Genomic DNA, 14,894 nt, shown 5'->3' on the forward strand with positions numbered 1-14,894 from the left:
TTGTTACTCCCCATTGTACACAATGCATGCCGAAATCGACTGCGTGGAGCTTTCACATTTATTTAATATTTCAACTTCGTCCGCGCTACTCTACTCGTCTTCCACCCGGGCAGCAAACCGCCTGTCCCCTTTCCACCAGCTTTTCGCTTCGTTCTGGATCGGAGTACCGTTCAGTTCGACCCTCTCTTCCTCACTGGCCGCGTAGACCGTCTCCGTCACCCCAGCCTCTACAGGTACGGCCTGCTGATGAACCGGCGTTAAGCCTCTGCCGTTCAGGCTCTGGACTTCAGCTCCGCGCTCGATCAGGAAGTCTCGGACTTTTCTGTGGCCCTTGGCAACGGCGAGATTCATGGGCGTCTCCCCTCCGCCGTCCCGCGCGTCCACCACGGCGCCGTGCCGCAGCAGCACCTCGACGACCCCGACGTGCCCGAGGTGCGCCGCGATGTGCATCGCAGTCCTCTTCCGCCTCCTGGCGGCGACGGCGTGCACGTCGGCCCCGCTCCGCAGCAAGAGGTCGGCGACCTCCTCGTACCCCTGGGAGACCGCCACGTGCAGGGCCGTCATTCCCCAGCGGTCGCGGGCGTCGACGGACGCTCCTTGGTCGAGGAGCATGCCGACGACCACGAGGTTGCCCCAAGACGCCGCCTGGTGCAGCGGCGACCGCCTCTCGTCGTCCACCGCGAGCAAGAGCGCCTCCCTGGCTTCCCCGGCGTTCCAGACCAGGGCCCGGCAGACCTCCACATGCTCGCCTCGGATGGCGCAGTGGAGAGCCGTGCGTCGCTCCGAATCGACGCGTCGCAGGTCCGCGCCGTGCTCCAGCAACACTCCGATAACGGCGCTGTTGCTGTTCTCTTCCGTCGCGGCGACGTGGAGCGGTGTTTTTCCGTGCTGGTCCGCGGCGTGGACGAGGTAGTCGCCGTCTTTCCGGAGCAGCATCCGACAGACTTCCACGTCGCCGCTCGCCGCGGCGCAGTGCAGCGGCGTGCGGTTCCGGGAGTCCAGCCGCCTCGGGTCTGCCCCGTTTTCGAGGAGCAGCCAGACGACGGAACCACGCCCGGCCGAGGCGGCGAGGTGCAGCGGCGTCTGGCCATAGTCCCCCCCGGCCTGCGCATTCACGTCGGCTCCGCTCTCCAGCAGCAGCCACAGAAGACTCGTCGAGGCCTTGCCACCGCCACCGCCGTCGCCCGGGCCGCAGCAATCCTTCACCGCAGCGTAGAGCGGCTGGTCGCCCTGGTTGTCCGGCCTGTTGACGTCCGCCCGGGCCTGGATCAGCAGCCTCGCGGTCGTCGCACGGCGGTAGCGCATCGCCCACCTCAGGGCCGTGAGGCCGTCGGCGTCCGCTGCGTCAGGGTCCGCCCGGCGTTTGACGAGGAACCGCACCATGTCGTCCTGGCCCTCTTGTGCCGCCCACTTGAGCAGCGTCCAGCCGTCGCGACCCGAGGCCCCGACGGAGGCCCCGCTGTGGACGAGAGCCTTAATGTTGGGCTTGTAACCCTCGTGCGCCGCCCATCGCAGCGCCGTGTAGCCGTCCCGGTCGGCCGCGTCCGCGTCCGCCCCGGCACTCAGCAGCGCCTCCACCGTTCTCAACTGCCCGTATCGCGCCGCCCACCGCAGGCAGGTGTAGCCCTCGGCGTCCTCGAGCTCGAGGTTGAGGCCGCTGGCGGCCAAGATGGTGTCCACCAGCGCCCCGTCGCCGCCGCCCATGATGGCCTTGTGCAGGGCCGTCCGCCTGTCGGCGTTGGGGACGTTGAGCTCGACGCCCTCGCGGACGAGGAACTCGGCGAAGGCTCGGCGCCCGTGGGTCGCCGCCCAGTGCAGCGGCGTCTCGCCGCGCCGCGTCTGCGCGTTGAGGTTGATGTCCCTGCCGTTGGCGATGGCCTTGCGGACCAGCTTCTCGAGGCCGAAGAAGGCGGCGACGTGCACGCTCGATGCGTTGGCCTCGTGCGCGACCCGCGGGTCCGTCATGGCGCGCACCGCGGCGTCGAGCCGGGGCCTGTCCGAGACGAAGCGCCAGGCCAGCTTGTACAGGTCCCCTCCCTTGGGCCCCGTCGCCTTGTCCAGGTGAAGGCCCCAGAAATTGGCGGCGTAGCCGTAGAGGGGGTACTCTCGGCAGACGTCGTCTGTACGCGGCTCGGTCGGCCTTTCGGTGCTGACCGGTAGCCCCGCGAGACAGTACAGGCAGGTTCTCGTCAGCAGCGACGGCGACATTGAGTCTTCGTCCGGGAACACGGCCGCCTGGTTCCTCTTTATGTATTCCTCGGCGGTCCCGTGGGTCAGACGGACGATCCTCTTCTTGTCCGCGTCGGTGAGGACGACCACGATGCCGACGCATGCTGATATAAGCGCGTCTTCGATGCCGGCGATGTCTGAGGCCCTGGGCAGTTGCCACGCCGGAGACCTAGACTCCTCGGCGCCGTTGTGGATGGCCAAGGCATGCGTCAGCTCATCGACAGAGAGCTGCCTCTCGGTGTTCACCAGCCAGTTCAGCGCCTTCAGCGCCAACTCCCTCCGGGGCCTGTCCTGCTTCTTGATCCGATCCAAGGCCGTCGCGTATACGTCATCCGGACTTGTGGACAGCTGGGTCAATCCGCTCTTTAACCCGGCCAGGCTGTGAGTGGAAGCCAGGGATTTGATGTGTAAATGCGCGAGGAGGAACCTGAATCGGGGGCGAAGGAGGGTTCGACGGTCAGCAGGAGTGTACAAGGGTATGCGCGACGGGGAACACTTGCATTCCGTGGGACTTGTCCGTGATGGTCGCCAAAGTCTTGGCCCTGAACGACGGGTCCGCTTTGCACCCCTTCTCAACTATCCCGTTCAGCTGGGGGCGGCTTTCGATAAACCTATGGAGGTATGCACTGATATCGTCGTCGTGGGCGGCGATGGGCAGTTCGCAGCCGGGGTCGGTCAGGGTCTTGAACTTGCTGACGGGCCGCGACGTGAACAGCAGCCGGAAGCTGTCGGGGAGCTCGCGGCACACGCCCAGGAAGCCGTTGAGGGTGTTTGTCTCCAGCTCGTCGTCGAGGCACTCGTCCAGCGCGTCCACGACGAAGAAGATTCTCTTGAAGCCTTTCGCCTGGGACTTTAGCATCTTGAGGTAGTCGCGCTCGGCCGGCATCTGCTGGGTGCTTTTCCAAGCGCCGTGCGCCTCTTGGATCTTGGCGGATAGGTGCTTTGCGCCGCGCGATAGTTGGAGTATCATGCTGCATAGCAGCTTCGTCAGGCAGTGGTCTTGGTGCTGTCTGTGGTCAAAGTAGATGAAGACGCAGGCTATCTCGGGGTTCGACGAGAAGCGAGCCCGGAGGTGGTTTATGATTATGGACCTGGACACGACCTCGGTCAGCTTTTGCTCACTAGACGACGGCAGGTGGTAGAGAGATGATGATCCCCTTACGACAACACAGTCTTGCCCGTGCCCGCTGGAGACGCGTCAGTGTGTTATAGCCACAGGATATCGCCTGTATGGCTTTGTGGTGTGTGCTTACGAATCCCATGACACCACAGCTTCCGCAAGCCGCCGTCGCGCCACTGTTCCTCAAACTCGGTGGACTTCAGAAACCACCGGCCGGCCTTGGGGGTCCTCTGGGCAATCCGGAACGATTCGGCATGGGTCTTTTCGAAATCAAGCGGCTTCGAGACGTGCCTCAGCCACTCTACCGGGCTGGACTTGGGATCGCACTCTTTTTTGTCTACATGTGAACGACTATCCAGGAAACCGGGGGGGTTCTTATAAATTGAACTAACCGGCCCGGGTTGTGTCATGACCGTAATACGCTAGAATATCCTCAGCTCGCGCGTCAGCTCTCCGATGATGGCGCAGCCCCCTCTCCTCCCCTCAGTCGTCGTCTCTGCTCTGCGATTTCAAGTATGCCATACCAAAGTTCATGTCGCCCGCCGCGTTGTATTTCGTCATGTTCCCCATGGTGATCTTGGAGTGTTCGCCGTTCGAGACGACGCCCCGCCCGCGGTCGGAGATGTGCAGCGTGGTGTTCCTGCCGGGCCCGCCGTCGAACTCCGAGTCCGGGAGGGACGGCTCGACCTCGGCGAGGGCCTTGATGGCGCCCTCCAGCTTCTCCATCTGCCCGAGGGACTCGGCGTGCGCCTTGAAGACGTGGTGGATCGCCAGCACCTTCAGCCTGCTCAGGATGCCCCGCATCAGGACCTCGACCTTGTGCGCCTTGCCGAGCGGCACGACCTTCGTCCGGTAGAAGCGGACGAAGACGGACCACTCCTTTGCGCCGCTGCCGTCCTCATTTTGGCTATTGGGATCAATCTCGCTAAAGATGCCCTTGATGGTATTTGCCCGTTTCAGACACTCGGCGAGGGCGGGCTGGATCACACTCTGGACATCCTCGTCGGTCTTGTCGGCTTTGAAGGTCTGCTGCGCGAGGTCGAGAGTCTCCTTGACCAGGGGGAGGTTGCGTCCCACCTCGGCAAAGGCCTTGGGGAGGTCTTTGATGTGCTTGATCGTGTCGTAGGCCGCTATGAGCGCCTGGACCACGGTGATGGTCGACGCGGTGATGCTGAGGGGGTCCATTGTGTCCAATGCGACTGTCGTCCTCTGCGCAGTGCGATCACCATCAAGAGATGATGGTTTCTGAAAGGCCGGGGTTCGAAAATGAGTGACTTGTCTGGCAATATGGTAACTGTTCAGAAGGTGAAAGCGACGACGGTAACCCAACGAGATGATGGCCGACTGGGTTCCAATCAGGAGGGTTAAAAGGGACATGGATGAACATATAAATGCGAGAATATCTCGGAATGCTACATGGCGAAGTAGAACGAACGATTCTCCACACAAACGTCTTATCGTACATAAGCGGACAGCAGCTAATGCACATCATCAACTCGTCTTTCTGCATTTCGGTCAGCAGGAGGCTCTTGACAGGCCAATTGACATCTCGCTTAATGCCAAAACGACTATCACTGGTCCGACAGCCTCATTTGGGGGACCGGTTCGCGATGCGCAGCATGCATTGCCTCGCTGTGGGCTGGGCAAGACAACTGCTGTTGGGATCCACCGTATGCATGTCTTCTGCGCAGCAATCGGCCCAAGTTCAAGTGCACCAGTGGATTTAGAACCCCTAGATCGTCCCATCGTGGTCCATCATATACTACCGAAACGACCCACCTTAATGCTGTAGGCGGTGTTTTCTGTAAGTCTTCCCGCAACGCCCAAAACAGCTCAGCTCTCTACGAACAACCAGCAAACCATCAAAATGTCCTTATCAACCAAACAAGAGATGAACCCCCCATCCCCTCTGAGCCTGGTTGCTCTAGAACTCAGATGATGGGTTCCGAAAACGTGGCTGCATTTTGATTGCTGCGCAGCAAAGCTGACATGGCGCCATACATCCTCTAGCGCCGATTTGCAACGCCCTGAACAGGAAAGCTAGGCTAATTTCTGCATCCCCAGAAGCAGGCTGTGGCTAGGCAGACACTGCGCCCCCCGCAAGGCAACCTAAGGCAGAGGCAGCCCAGAAATTTGCTGAGGATGGTGGGAAAGAGTGCAATGGGGAAGCGGGTTGGCAGACTACCCTCCTCTACGCTGTCGGCATCCATCCTGGGGGCCGAGGCTCGTATCACAGAGAGCCGATATGGCAATATGCACCGCCAGCAGGACAAATGTGGCATGGGCGGACGGTTGACGGATTGAGCGCTGACAACGCCGAAGTGCCTTTATCATGGACCGCGCATCCGACTAGTACGTTCTCTCTTTCAAAATCCGACGGCGCCCGTCTGGTCCACGTCAGAGAACCGATCCAGTCCATGATCCCATCCAGCCCCTATCCGCTGATGATCCACGGCTTCACAGCTTAACAAATCCTTCACGAGAACCGGCTGTAGGACGTCGAGCTGCGCAGGAGACACGCTGCGCGAACATGTACCAGACCGCACCGTCGCGGCATCACCTTCAACTGGCCGCGCCGCCCCCGTACCCTGGTATTAAAGAGAGCCGTAACGCAACATCTCATCAGAGCCTCTTTGCAGACAGCGACAACGGCAGCGATTGGAACGACTCGGAGCCCGAGCAGACCACCCACCGAGACGATAGGGCCAGCACGGGCGACCGCGTCAAAGTCACAACCCGCCAGCGTATGCCGCTTCCCCGCAGGAAGCCGGTGGTCGTCGAACCTGACACCGACCAAGGCAGCTGGGACGACGGCCAATATCAGGGACGGTCAGGCGGTCAAGCTGTTCCATACGCGCACTACGGCCTTCCGAACAATCCCTTCCCTCCTCCAGCGGGAGACCCGTATGTGCAGCCGCAGCCTCCACTTGGCCCCCATCCCCAGGTCCAGTATCACCCACCCCAGAGTGGCCCTTTACCGCCAGGTCAGCAAGGCATGGCATACGAAAATCCGTTCGCGCCGTCCGTGATGCCCTGGCACGGCCAGCAGGCTGGGCCGTACGGCAGTAACCCACCGGCTCCCTTATACGAACCCCATCCAGCGTGGTATCCAGCGGCTGGGTATGGCAATGTCCCACCGAATCCGGCGCACTTGTCCACAGTCCCACCGGAACCGTATCCTTATCCCGACCCAGTGACCGATTACCGTAGGGGCCATGTGCCCATTCAAGATCCGCCTAATCCGTCTCCCACGTTCGAGCCCGCCCCGCCCCCCCGACGACGCCGGCGGTCGCCGCCGGCGGCCGAGGCCCCCCCGCCAGAGCACGACCTGGACCATCTCCAGCGGCGGCTCAGAGCTGTCGAGATAGACAGCCAGAATGCGGAGGCCCTGCGGCAGGCCGAGAAGGAGCGGGCTCGGGTGGGACGGCAAAAGCGGGAGATGGACCGGCTGCGGCATGACTTCAACGCTAGCCTCAGGGAAGCGGTCGACGACATCCGCCGGGAGATCCAGATGGGCCAGTCCGAGTCGCACTCGGAGCCCGGCAGAACGCCGTCACGAATGGACAGCGGCGGAGGCAGGAGGGCGGGGGGATTGGCGGCACCCGAGCGGGCCATCTACGGCGATCGGGACGTCTGGGCGGAGAGGGGGGAAAGCGGCGGCGGCGGCGGCGGCGAGCAGGATGTGCTGATGCGGGAGATTGCGCAGTTCATCGAGGGTAAGAGGAGGCTCCAACCGCAGGACCATGCACCGGGGGCGGCGTTCCGCACGGGGTTGCAGACGGGTCCCGGATCGGCGCGGGGATCACGAATGGACCCCGAATTGAGGAGCGAGGTCGAGATGATCGTCTACGACATGCTAGGGGGATCTGACGTAGGGCCGAGGCGGCACCGGCGAGCGTCGTCGCGGTTCCGCGGAGGAGCAGCTTCGGACAGCTTTAACCCCCGCATCGCGGCGCAGGTCGATCCTCGAAACTGGCCCCAAGAGGCGTACGATGTGGGGGTGAGCCCTGCGCCGGTGAATCGTCTAGCCGACGAGAGGGAGTGGCTGGGCGTACCGCGTAAAGCGAGGAGACCGCGGCCCCGACAAGAGGACACAGGCGGAGCGGGTGCTCCTCAGACACAGGGACCCGGTTCCCATCAACAGCAACCGCCGCCGCCTCAAGCAAACACTTCAAGACACCAGGCAGGCGCGAGTGCGTTGAGCCCCAGGGCGTGGGGCGCGGGAGGCGGCGGCGGCGGCGGCGAGGAGGAGGCCGCCCCCAGTACCAGAGCAATGGTCTACCAGAACAGCATCGCCAACAACGGGGCGCGGGGGCCGGGTCACCCGGGCGGGCTTGCGAGGCAGGGCGGCGCGTACGTGGGCGCCGCCGGGTACGAGAACGAGGACGCAGCGGGGTTCTTCACGGACGACGAGTCGGACGACCCGGAGGTGTTTCGCAAGCGCGACGCCAGCTACCCCGAGTTCCGAGCGGAGCGGGTGCAGCTGCCTCGTGCTCCGAAGCCTCCGCACCTGCGACAGGCCGGGATGTAGCAGCCGTGATTCGATGTGGGTCAGGGAGGGAACAGAAAAGAGGCTACCGGGACGGTGCCGTGCTGTAACTATGAAAAACGAAGAGAGAGACATGGCAAGATGGCCAGTTGCTTTGATAGTAGTTCGAGTTCCGTCTGGGAGCTTCGACAAGTTTGCGCAGATGTGCGACGCCGGGTGCTAAGCCTCGTTGCTATTGGTTTCTCTGTTGCGCGTATTGAGGAGGTTTCCTACACCTTCGACGGCCTTAGCATTCTGTTTGTTCGATGGAGTTCCCTGCAAGCTGAGCGGCCCCACAATCTCCAAGACGTGTAAAACATTGTTCAATCTAGGCAGGGCAGAAAGAAAGTGGGCGGTTGGGCCCGGTTGGCAGGGTGGTGTTTGGATCTTGATCTTGGCTGAGGTGACTGGTGCCGATATCCGAGAAGTCACCTGGTATGCAGTCGTAGGGAAGTACTCCGTAGTCCTGTATGTACGGATACGGAGGTGGGTACATTGTGTCTCGTTATTGTGACATTTCGCGTTGCACTTGCAGGCAGCATCGCCAGCGGGTCTGTGTGCGTCAGGTCAGTCTTTGCATTACAGTCGGGTGGTTCTCGGACTGTACTGGACAGGACTGAATATTGTTCAGTCAGTTTGGTTCATGCAGTCGTGTACCTAGCGTTGATGGTCGGGCTAGAGAGTAAGAAGCGATCTCGAGAACATTGGGAGAATCTGGACTATCTTAGTACAGAGAGTATTTGTAGGTATCCGTAGAAGTGTGGATACCTATTTAGGGGGAACGTATACGTACCGCAGTCTCTCGGGTGTTACATAAGCCAAGTGTTGTGGAAAGAAAGTGGAGGATGGCCAAGGCCAGACATGCCTTGGCACGTGACTCTCGGCAATTGGACGCGTAACGTAACCCCTACGCAGCTGATAGACGCAGCAACCCTGCGGCGATGCCCGGTTCCTGTCTGGACCTGCCCAATGACGTTACCATGTGCAGCGCACGGGCGAGAGACTAAATAAACTAGGTAGGTACCTACCTATTCAAGGTACGGATAGGTAGGCAAGGTATCCGTGAAGCTAGGTAGGTATCTAATGCAGATAGTTTGCGTGCAAGCTCAGGGCCGATAGGGGAGGGAGGAGGGGGAGAGACACGCCTGAGCTGCTGTACCAGCAGGTCTCAAGATACACTACGGAGTACAGACCGCACGGACTGACTGTCCCCTGGACTACCTACAGAGCTCAGACCAGGAGGGAACCAAAGAGGGAAGAGCCTAATGAGGGCAGGGGAGGGAAAGGCGCCTGCTCCCGTCATTAGTTTAATTATTTATGAAATGGCGCCGTCAACGTCATGGATCAAAACCAAACCGCCGATTCCACCCCTACGCCGTCGTCCCATCGTAACTAAACCAGGACCTCCTTCTTTTCTCCATTTCATCTCCAGTCTTTATTAGCTTTCCAGTCGCGACTCTTCCTCCATCATCCTCATCGTCGTTGACCTCCCTCCCAGACGACAATGTCGCAACAATACGGCCAGTCGGCCGGTTACTACGGCGGTGGCCCGCCTCCCCAGCAGCCGCCTTACGATCCCAAGAACGACCAACAATATAACAACTACCAGCAGGGCTACCCTCCGCCGCCGCCCCAGGGATACGACAATGGCAGCAATGGCTACGGGTACAATGCGCCGCCCCACGGTTACGATCCCGAGAAGTACACATTCGAGCAGGCCTTCAAGGTCGACAAGCCCAAATACAACGATCTATGGGCTGCTATTCTGGTGCGCTGCTTCCCTCTGTCGTGATGACGCCAACCCGTGCGACGGCCAATACTAACCCGACACCAGTTCATCGCAGTCTTCCTTGGCTTCGCCGCCGTCTCGGGCCTGACGATATCGGGCTACTCCGCGACCAAGAACCTCAATGGCGGCGGCATCTACGACGGCGCCAACAACTTCGGCCTCAGCACACACACCATTGTCCTCTTCGCCTTCGTCCTCGTCGTCGCCATCGTCCTGAGCTACGCCTACGTCTGGATCGCCCGCCTGTTCCCCAAGGCCTTTATCTGGGTCACTGGCATCCTCAACATCGTCTTCGCCTTCGTCACCGCAATCTACATGCTCTCGCGCCGCTATTACTCGGGCGGTATCGTCTTCCTCATCTTTGCCGTCTTTCTCGTCTTCGCCTTCATCAGCTGGATCCCTCGCATCCCATTCTCCGCCCTCATGCTCAAGACCGCCATCAAGGTGTCCAAGAAGTACGGCCACGTCTACCTCGTCTCCTTCCTCGGTGGCATCCTGGGTGCCGCCCTCGCCGCTTGGTACTCCGTCACCCTCGTCGCCACCTACTCAAAGTACCAGCCCTCGCAGAGCAACCCGCAGTGCAGGAGCGGCCAGTGTAGCCAGGGCAAGGTCATCGGTCTCATCGTCTTCATCACTTTTGCCATGTACTGGATCTCCGAGGTCCTCAAAAACGTCATTCACGTCACCATCTCGGGCGTCTACGGCTCTTGGTACTTCTGCGTCAACAACTTCCCCAAGGGCGCCACCCGCGGCGCCCTCAAGCGCTCCTTGACCCACAGCTTCGGCTCCATCAGCTTCGGCAGCCTGATCGTCGCCATCATCAACTTCCTGCGCCACCTCTGCTCCGTCGCCCGCAGCCAGGCTGCCGGAGACGGCAACATTGTCGGCTATGTCCTTTTCTGCATCCTGGGCTGCCTCATCTCCCTGCTGGATTGGGCCGTCAGCTTCCTCAACAGATACGCCTTTTCCCACATTGCCCTCTACGGCAAGGCCTACATCCCCGCCGCCAAGGACACCTGGAAGATGATCAAGGACCGCGGTATTGATGCTCTTATTAACGTGAGTAATCCCTGTCTCCTCCCCCGCCCCCCTACGTGTCGACAGACTCGGTAGCTGACCGTTGTACAGGAATGCCTCATCGGCCCCGTCCTCTCGTTCGGTGCCACCTTTATCGGCTACGCCTGCGCCCTCCTTGCCTACCTCTACATGGTCTTCACCAACCCCGCCTACAACCAGAGCGGCAACTACACGCCCATCGTCGTCGCGTTTTCCTTCCTCATCGGCCTGCAGATTGCCAATGTCTTCACGACGCCCATCTCCAGCGGCATCGATACCATCTTTGTTGCCTCGGCTTGGGACCCCCAGGTGTTGATGCGCGACCACCCCCAGCTCTACGACGAGATGGTGCGCGTGTATCCCCACGTCCAGGAGGCCATCCACGCCTAAAGGTATGGCCGGGTGTGATTGGTGTTGTCTAAGGTTGCTATCGGGGTGAGTCCTGGGCAACGGCGTACGAGATTGTGTACCCAAGGCGCGTTCGATTTTAGTTAGTACACAGCACTAATGTAATCATCTATAATTCAGACAGTTTGAGACTGCGTGTATGTCGAGTGAGTGAAGTTAAAATGACAACAACAGTGCCCTGTTTAGAAGATTAACATAAGAGACCAATTGTGGCATGACATATAGGGTGGATTGATTGGTGGGAGGGAGGGCGAGGAGCAAAAGAAACTAAAAGTCACGACGACAAACGAAACAAAAGAATTGACCAGCCTGGGGGTCGAACCCAGAATCTCCTGATTACACAACCTCTGATCACTAACTTGAGATCTTAAGTCGTAGTCAGACGCCTTGCCATTGGGCCAACCGGCCGGGTTGGAGCGAGTTCTGAATGTGGAACCGCTGTTGGAAGATCCGAGAGAAACTAGTGCTCAAGAATGGTTCGGACTACGGGATGGGCGGGATTCATGGAGGGCCTTGCCTGGGTCGCATCGACACAAGAGGTTTTTTTTTGCAGAGTTTTCATGATGGGCTTTGCGGGTCGTGTGTTGGGGGTAATCCCGGGGCGGGGGGGCGGATGACCGGGTCGGGGACGAGCACGGGCCGCCGGTATGGGGAGGTTAGGGACGTCCCGGAGGTCCGCCGAGGAGGTTCGCCGATTTGGCGGTTGGGCGGTGCAGTCTAGGCGAACTACCTTTGACGGGGCCCGTCTAGAACGCTGGAACTACTGCGGCGGCGTTCATGGGCCATTCAAGGATGGCAAGAACCAAAGACACTTGTTAGCCACACATCGCCTCGGCCGACAGGACACACGCAGTGTATACCAATGTTCCGAACACAAGCGCTTTTAGTCTATTCTGTTGATTACAATATAATAAAACATACTTTTGCCACAATGCTCGCTGGCTGAAGTCGAACTCGAAACTCAAAATACCCGGCCAGGTTGCCACCGCCCGGCATTTACGCGCGCGCATCCACACACATACACATATACACACACATACACATATACACACATGCCGGCCTCACCTCGGGATCCAGAGCCCCCCGTTCCCAAACGCCCGGTCCCTCAACGCGGCCCCCTCGGTCCTGACCCCCGCCAGGTGCAGCGGCACCCGGTCGACCTGCTTCTGCACGCGGTCCCTCGCCTCGACGTACCGGTCCGCCAGGCTCATCTCGCTCCGCGTCGCCCGCAGCCTCTCCCGCGTCTCCTCGGGCCCCCAGTTCTCGCGGCTCAGGCTGGCCACTGCGAGCAGCACGTCGGCGCCGTAGGCCGCCAGCGCGGCGTCCGAACCGTCCGCCGGCGGCGCCGACGCCCGCAGCTGGCCCATGACGAGCACCTTGAGCCGCGCGCCGAGGAACTGCGCCCCGCCGAACTCGTGGATCAGGTGCACCGTCGCCACGTTCTTGGCCGCTACCCGCGGCGTCGCGTACGGCGCCGGGCCGACCGTCACGAGGCTCTCGTGCCAGTCGGCCGACACCGTCGTCGCCATCGCCTCGGGCAACACAACGCGCGCCCAGCCGAAGTAGACGCCCCGCATCCGCACCCTGACGTCCCCGGGCACGTCCGTCAGGTTGGCCGTGGGCACGCCTAGCTCGGCCCCGCCGCGGCCGGTGCCCCGCGCGACCCTCCCGTCGAACTTGATCGGGAACGGCTCGCTCGGCCCGTCGTCCGAGCCGACGACCTCGGGGGGCGCCTCCTGGAACCCGGCGCCCGCGGCGTCGCCCGACTGCCACGCGTCGTAGCCCGCGCCGCGCGCGGCCGCGTACCGGTCCTCGAAGGCCGCGACGTGCGTCCTGATGCCGGACTTGTCGATGCCGCCCTTGACCTGCGCGACGTGCGCGATGTTGGCGGCGTGCGCCGCGTGCTTGGTCACGACCTTGGCCTTGGAGAGGGTCTTGGCGCGCGCCTGCACGACGGCGGCGGCCGGGCCGATGTACTTGTTCACGACGGTCGCCGCGACGACGGAGCCGGCCTTGATGCCGATCTCGAGGGGCATGCTCGCGAGGCTGGCGCCGCGGACGACGCTGGCGTCCGTCGAGGTGCTGGCGACGCGGAATACGGGGCTTGGGCAGAGGACCTTCCGCTTCGTGCCGTCGCCGCCGCCACCCGAGCAGAGGACGAGGCGGAAGTAGCCGTCGTCGGCGGCAGCGGGGATGCGGACGACGTGGGTCTCCCTGGGCGCGTGGGCGGCGAGGTTCTTGGGCGCCTTCCTGAGGAACTTTCTGATGTCGCGCTGGCAGCCCCTCTCGTCGGCGTCGGCGAGGTCGGCGGGCGCCGCGCGCGTCGACGGCGTGACGTCGAGCCACGACGTCGTGGCGCCGACGAGCGACTTGAGGTTCATGCCCATGTTGCCCGAGAAGCCCTTCTGCTGGAGCCAGACGGTGCGCGTCGGCGGCAGCGGCGCGTCCGAGAAGACGGTGACGGTGACGGAGGTGGACGGGCCGCGGTACCAGACGAGCGCGCCCGAGTGCCGGAGGATGGAGTGGTGCTTGGTGTACTCGAACGGGTGGCTGACGAGCCCGCCGGCGAAGTATTTCGTCTCCTCGAGGGCCGTCTGCCAGAAGGACTTTTCCGCCGTGGCCTGGGAGTCCGTCGTCGCCGTCGTCGTGGGCGCTTCCGAGGGGTGTACGTGTTTGGTGAGATGGGGGGGCGAGGGCCGGCGAGGGGGAAGGTTTCCGACGTCGGCAGAGAGCCGCCGGGGGAGAAGGGCGCGGTGTTCGGGGAGGTGGGTGAAGGGGAGGGGCGGTACGCGGCCACGGGGAATGTCTGCGCGGTTGGCGGACCGGGGAAGTAGGGACCGGGACTGGGCGGCGCGAGCGACTGCTTCCCAGAATTAAACGTCGAGGACGGCTGGAGCTGGTAAGGCGACTTTTCAGGGGGAGCGGTCACGGGGGGCCCGGGGAAGTATCCTTCATAGTCTGACGGTGCAGGCGACGGCCGGCCGCCAGGGCCGAAGTTCGATGAAGGCTGCGGCGGCCGGTACGGCAGTATCTCGGGACGCGCAGACTTGGCAGGCTCGGCTGGGTACCCTCCAAAAGCCGACGGTGCCGGCGAGGGCAAGGGAAAGGACGCCGATTGCTCTCCGCGACCGGAAGACGGCGGTGCTTGCGGCCGATACGGCCGATACTCTTGCCGCGGCGACGGCGACGGCGACGGCGCCCTCCCGGACCTGGGACCAGGACCAATGGGGGGGTCGACGGCGAGCCGGCCGCGGGAATTTACGCCCGGGAACTCCTCGTATGCCGGGGGCGGGTCGTAGATGGACGGCGTGGCAGACTGCCGAAGATTCGGCGTCGACCGGGCGCCGCGGAGGGGCTGGTGGCGTTGGGGAAAGGGGTCGAAATCCGGCGGCGGCGGCGGCGGGCCCGGGGGAGGACCCGGCAGGGGTTTGCGCCTGAAAGTGGCAGCATCTGGGGCGTACATGACTCTTCCTCTCTCTCTCTCTCTCTCTCTCCTGCAGGTCTTCGCCGGGCGTCCCTATCACGCGGCTCCTGTTTGTTGGTTCTCTTCTGTTGGGGGGGGGGGGCTGCCCTTGTTGTGTTGTTTACCTCGTTCAGCGGGCTCGCGCGCGGCCCAATGTTCACCAAAGGAGTTTTGTAGGAGGGTTAGATGGAAGATCAGAAGAAAAGGGTAAATAATCGGCAATTTTGTTGGGAGTTTTTTTTTTTCACCTCCCCCCTTCCCCCAAGAATTGCGAGCCCCCTACCCTGAAATTACGGGCGAC

The 14,894-nt window shown here is 62.0% G+C and overlaps 4 protein-coding genes and 1 non-coding gene across 5 annotated transcripts; 2 read left to right on the forward strand and 3 right to left on the reverse strand.

Annotated features, from left to right (window-relative positions):
- Positions 1-90: 90 nt before the first annotated feature.
- GLRG_02103 (uncharacterized protein) lies at positions 91-4,534 on the reverse strand (the record flags this gene model as incomplete). Its single annotated transcript, XM_008092761.1, has 5 exons — positions 91-2,656; positions 2,724-3,320; positions 3,392-3,416; positions 3,483-3,677; positions 3,874-4,534. 5 exons carry the CDS (start codon positions 4,532-4,534, stop codon positions 91-93), a joined length of 4,044 nt encoding a protein of 1,347 aa, XP_008090952.1.
- Positions 4,535-5,879: 1,345 nt separating this feature from the next.
- Positions 5,880-7,880, forward strand: GLRG_02104 (uncharacterized protein; the record flags this gene model as incomplete). Its single annotated transcript, XM_008092762.1, has 1 exon — positions 5,880-7,880. One exon carries the CDS (start codon positions 5,880-5,882, stop codon positions 7,878-7,880), a length of 2,001 nt encoding a protein of 666 aa, XP_008090953.1.
- Positions 7,881-9,381: 1,501 nt separating this feature from the next.
- On the forward strand, positions 9,382-11,112 carry GLRG_02105 (uncharacterized protein; the record flags this gene model as incomplete). The annotated part of the gene is made up of 3 exons (XM_008092763.1): positions 9,382-9,645; positions 9,712-10,725; positions 10,795-11,112. 3 exons carry the CDS (start codon positions 9,382-9,384, stop codon positions 11,110-11,112), a joined length of 1,596 nt encoding a protein of 531 aa, XP_008090954.1.
- Positions 11,113-11,431: 319 nt separating this feature from the next.
- On the reverse strand, positions 11,432-11,538 carry GLRG_13066. Its single transcript has one exon. It is a non-coding gene; the product is annotated as a tRNA-Arg (tRNA).
- Positions 11,539-12,191: 653 nt separating this feature from the next.
- Positions 12,192-14,593, reverse strand: GLRG_02106 (uncharacterized protein; the record flags this gene model as incomplete). The annotated part of the gene is made up of 2 exons (XM_008092764.1): positions 12,192-13,783; positions 13,954-14,593. 2 exons carry the CDS (start codon positions 14,591-14,593, stop codon positions 12,192-12,194), a joined length of 2,232 nt encoding a protein of 743 aa, XP_008090955.1.
- Positions 14,594-14,894: the final 301 nt, after the last annotated feature.

This window comes from Colletotrichum graminicola, assembly GCF_000149035.1.
Source record: "Colletotrichum graminicola M1.001 genomic scaffold supercont1.6, whole genome shotgun sequence".
NCBI lineage: Eukaryota > Fungi > Ascomycota > Sordariomycetes > Glomerellales > Glomerellaceae > Colletotrichum > Colletotrichum graminicola.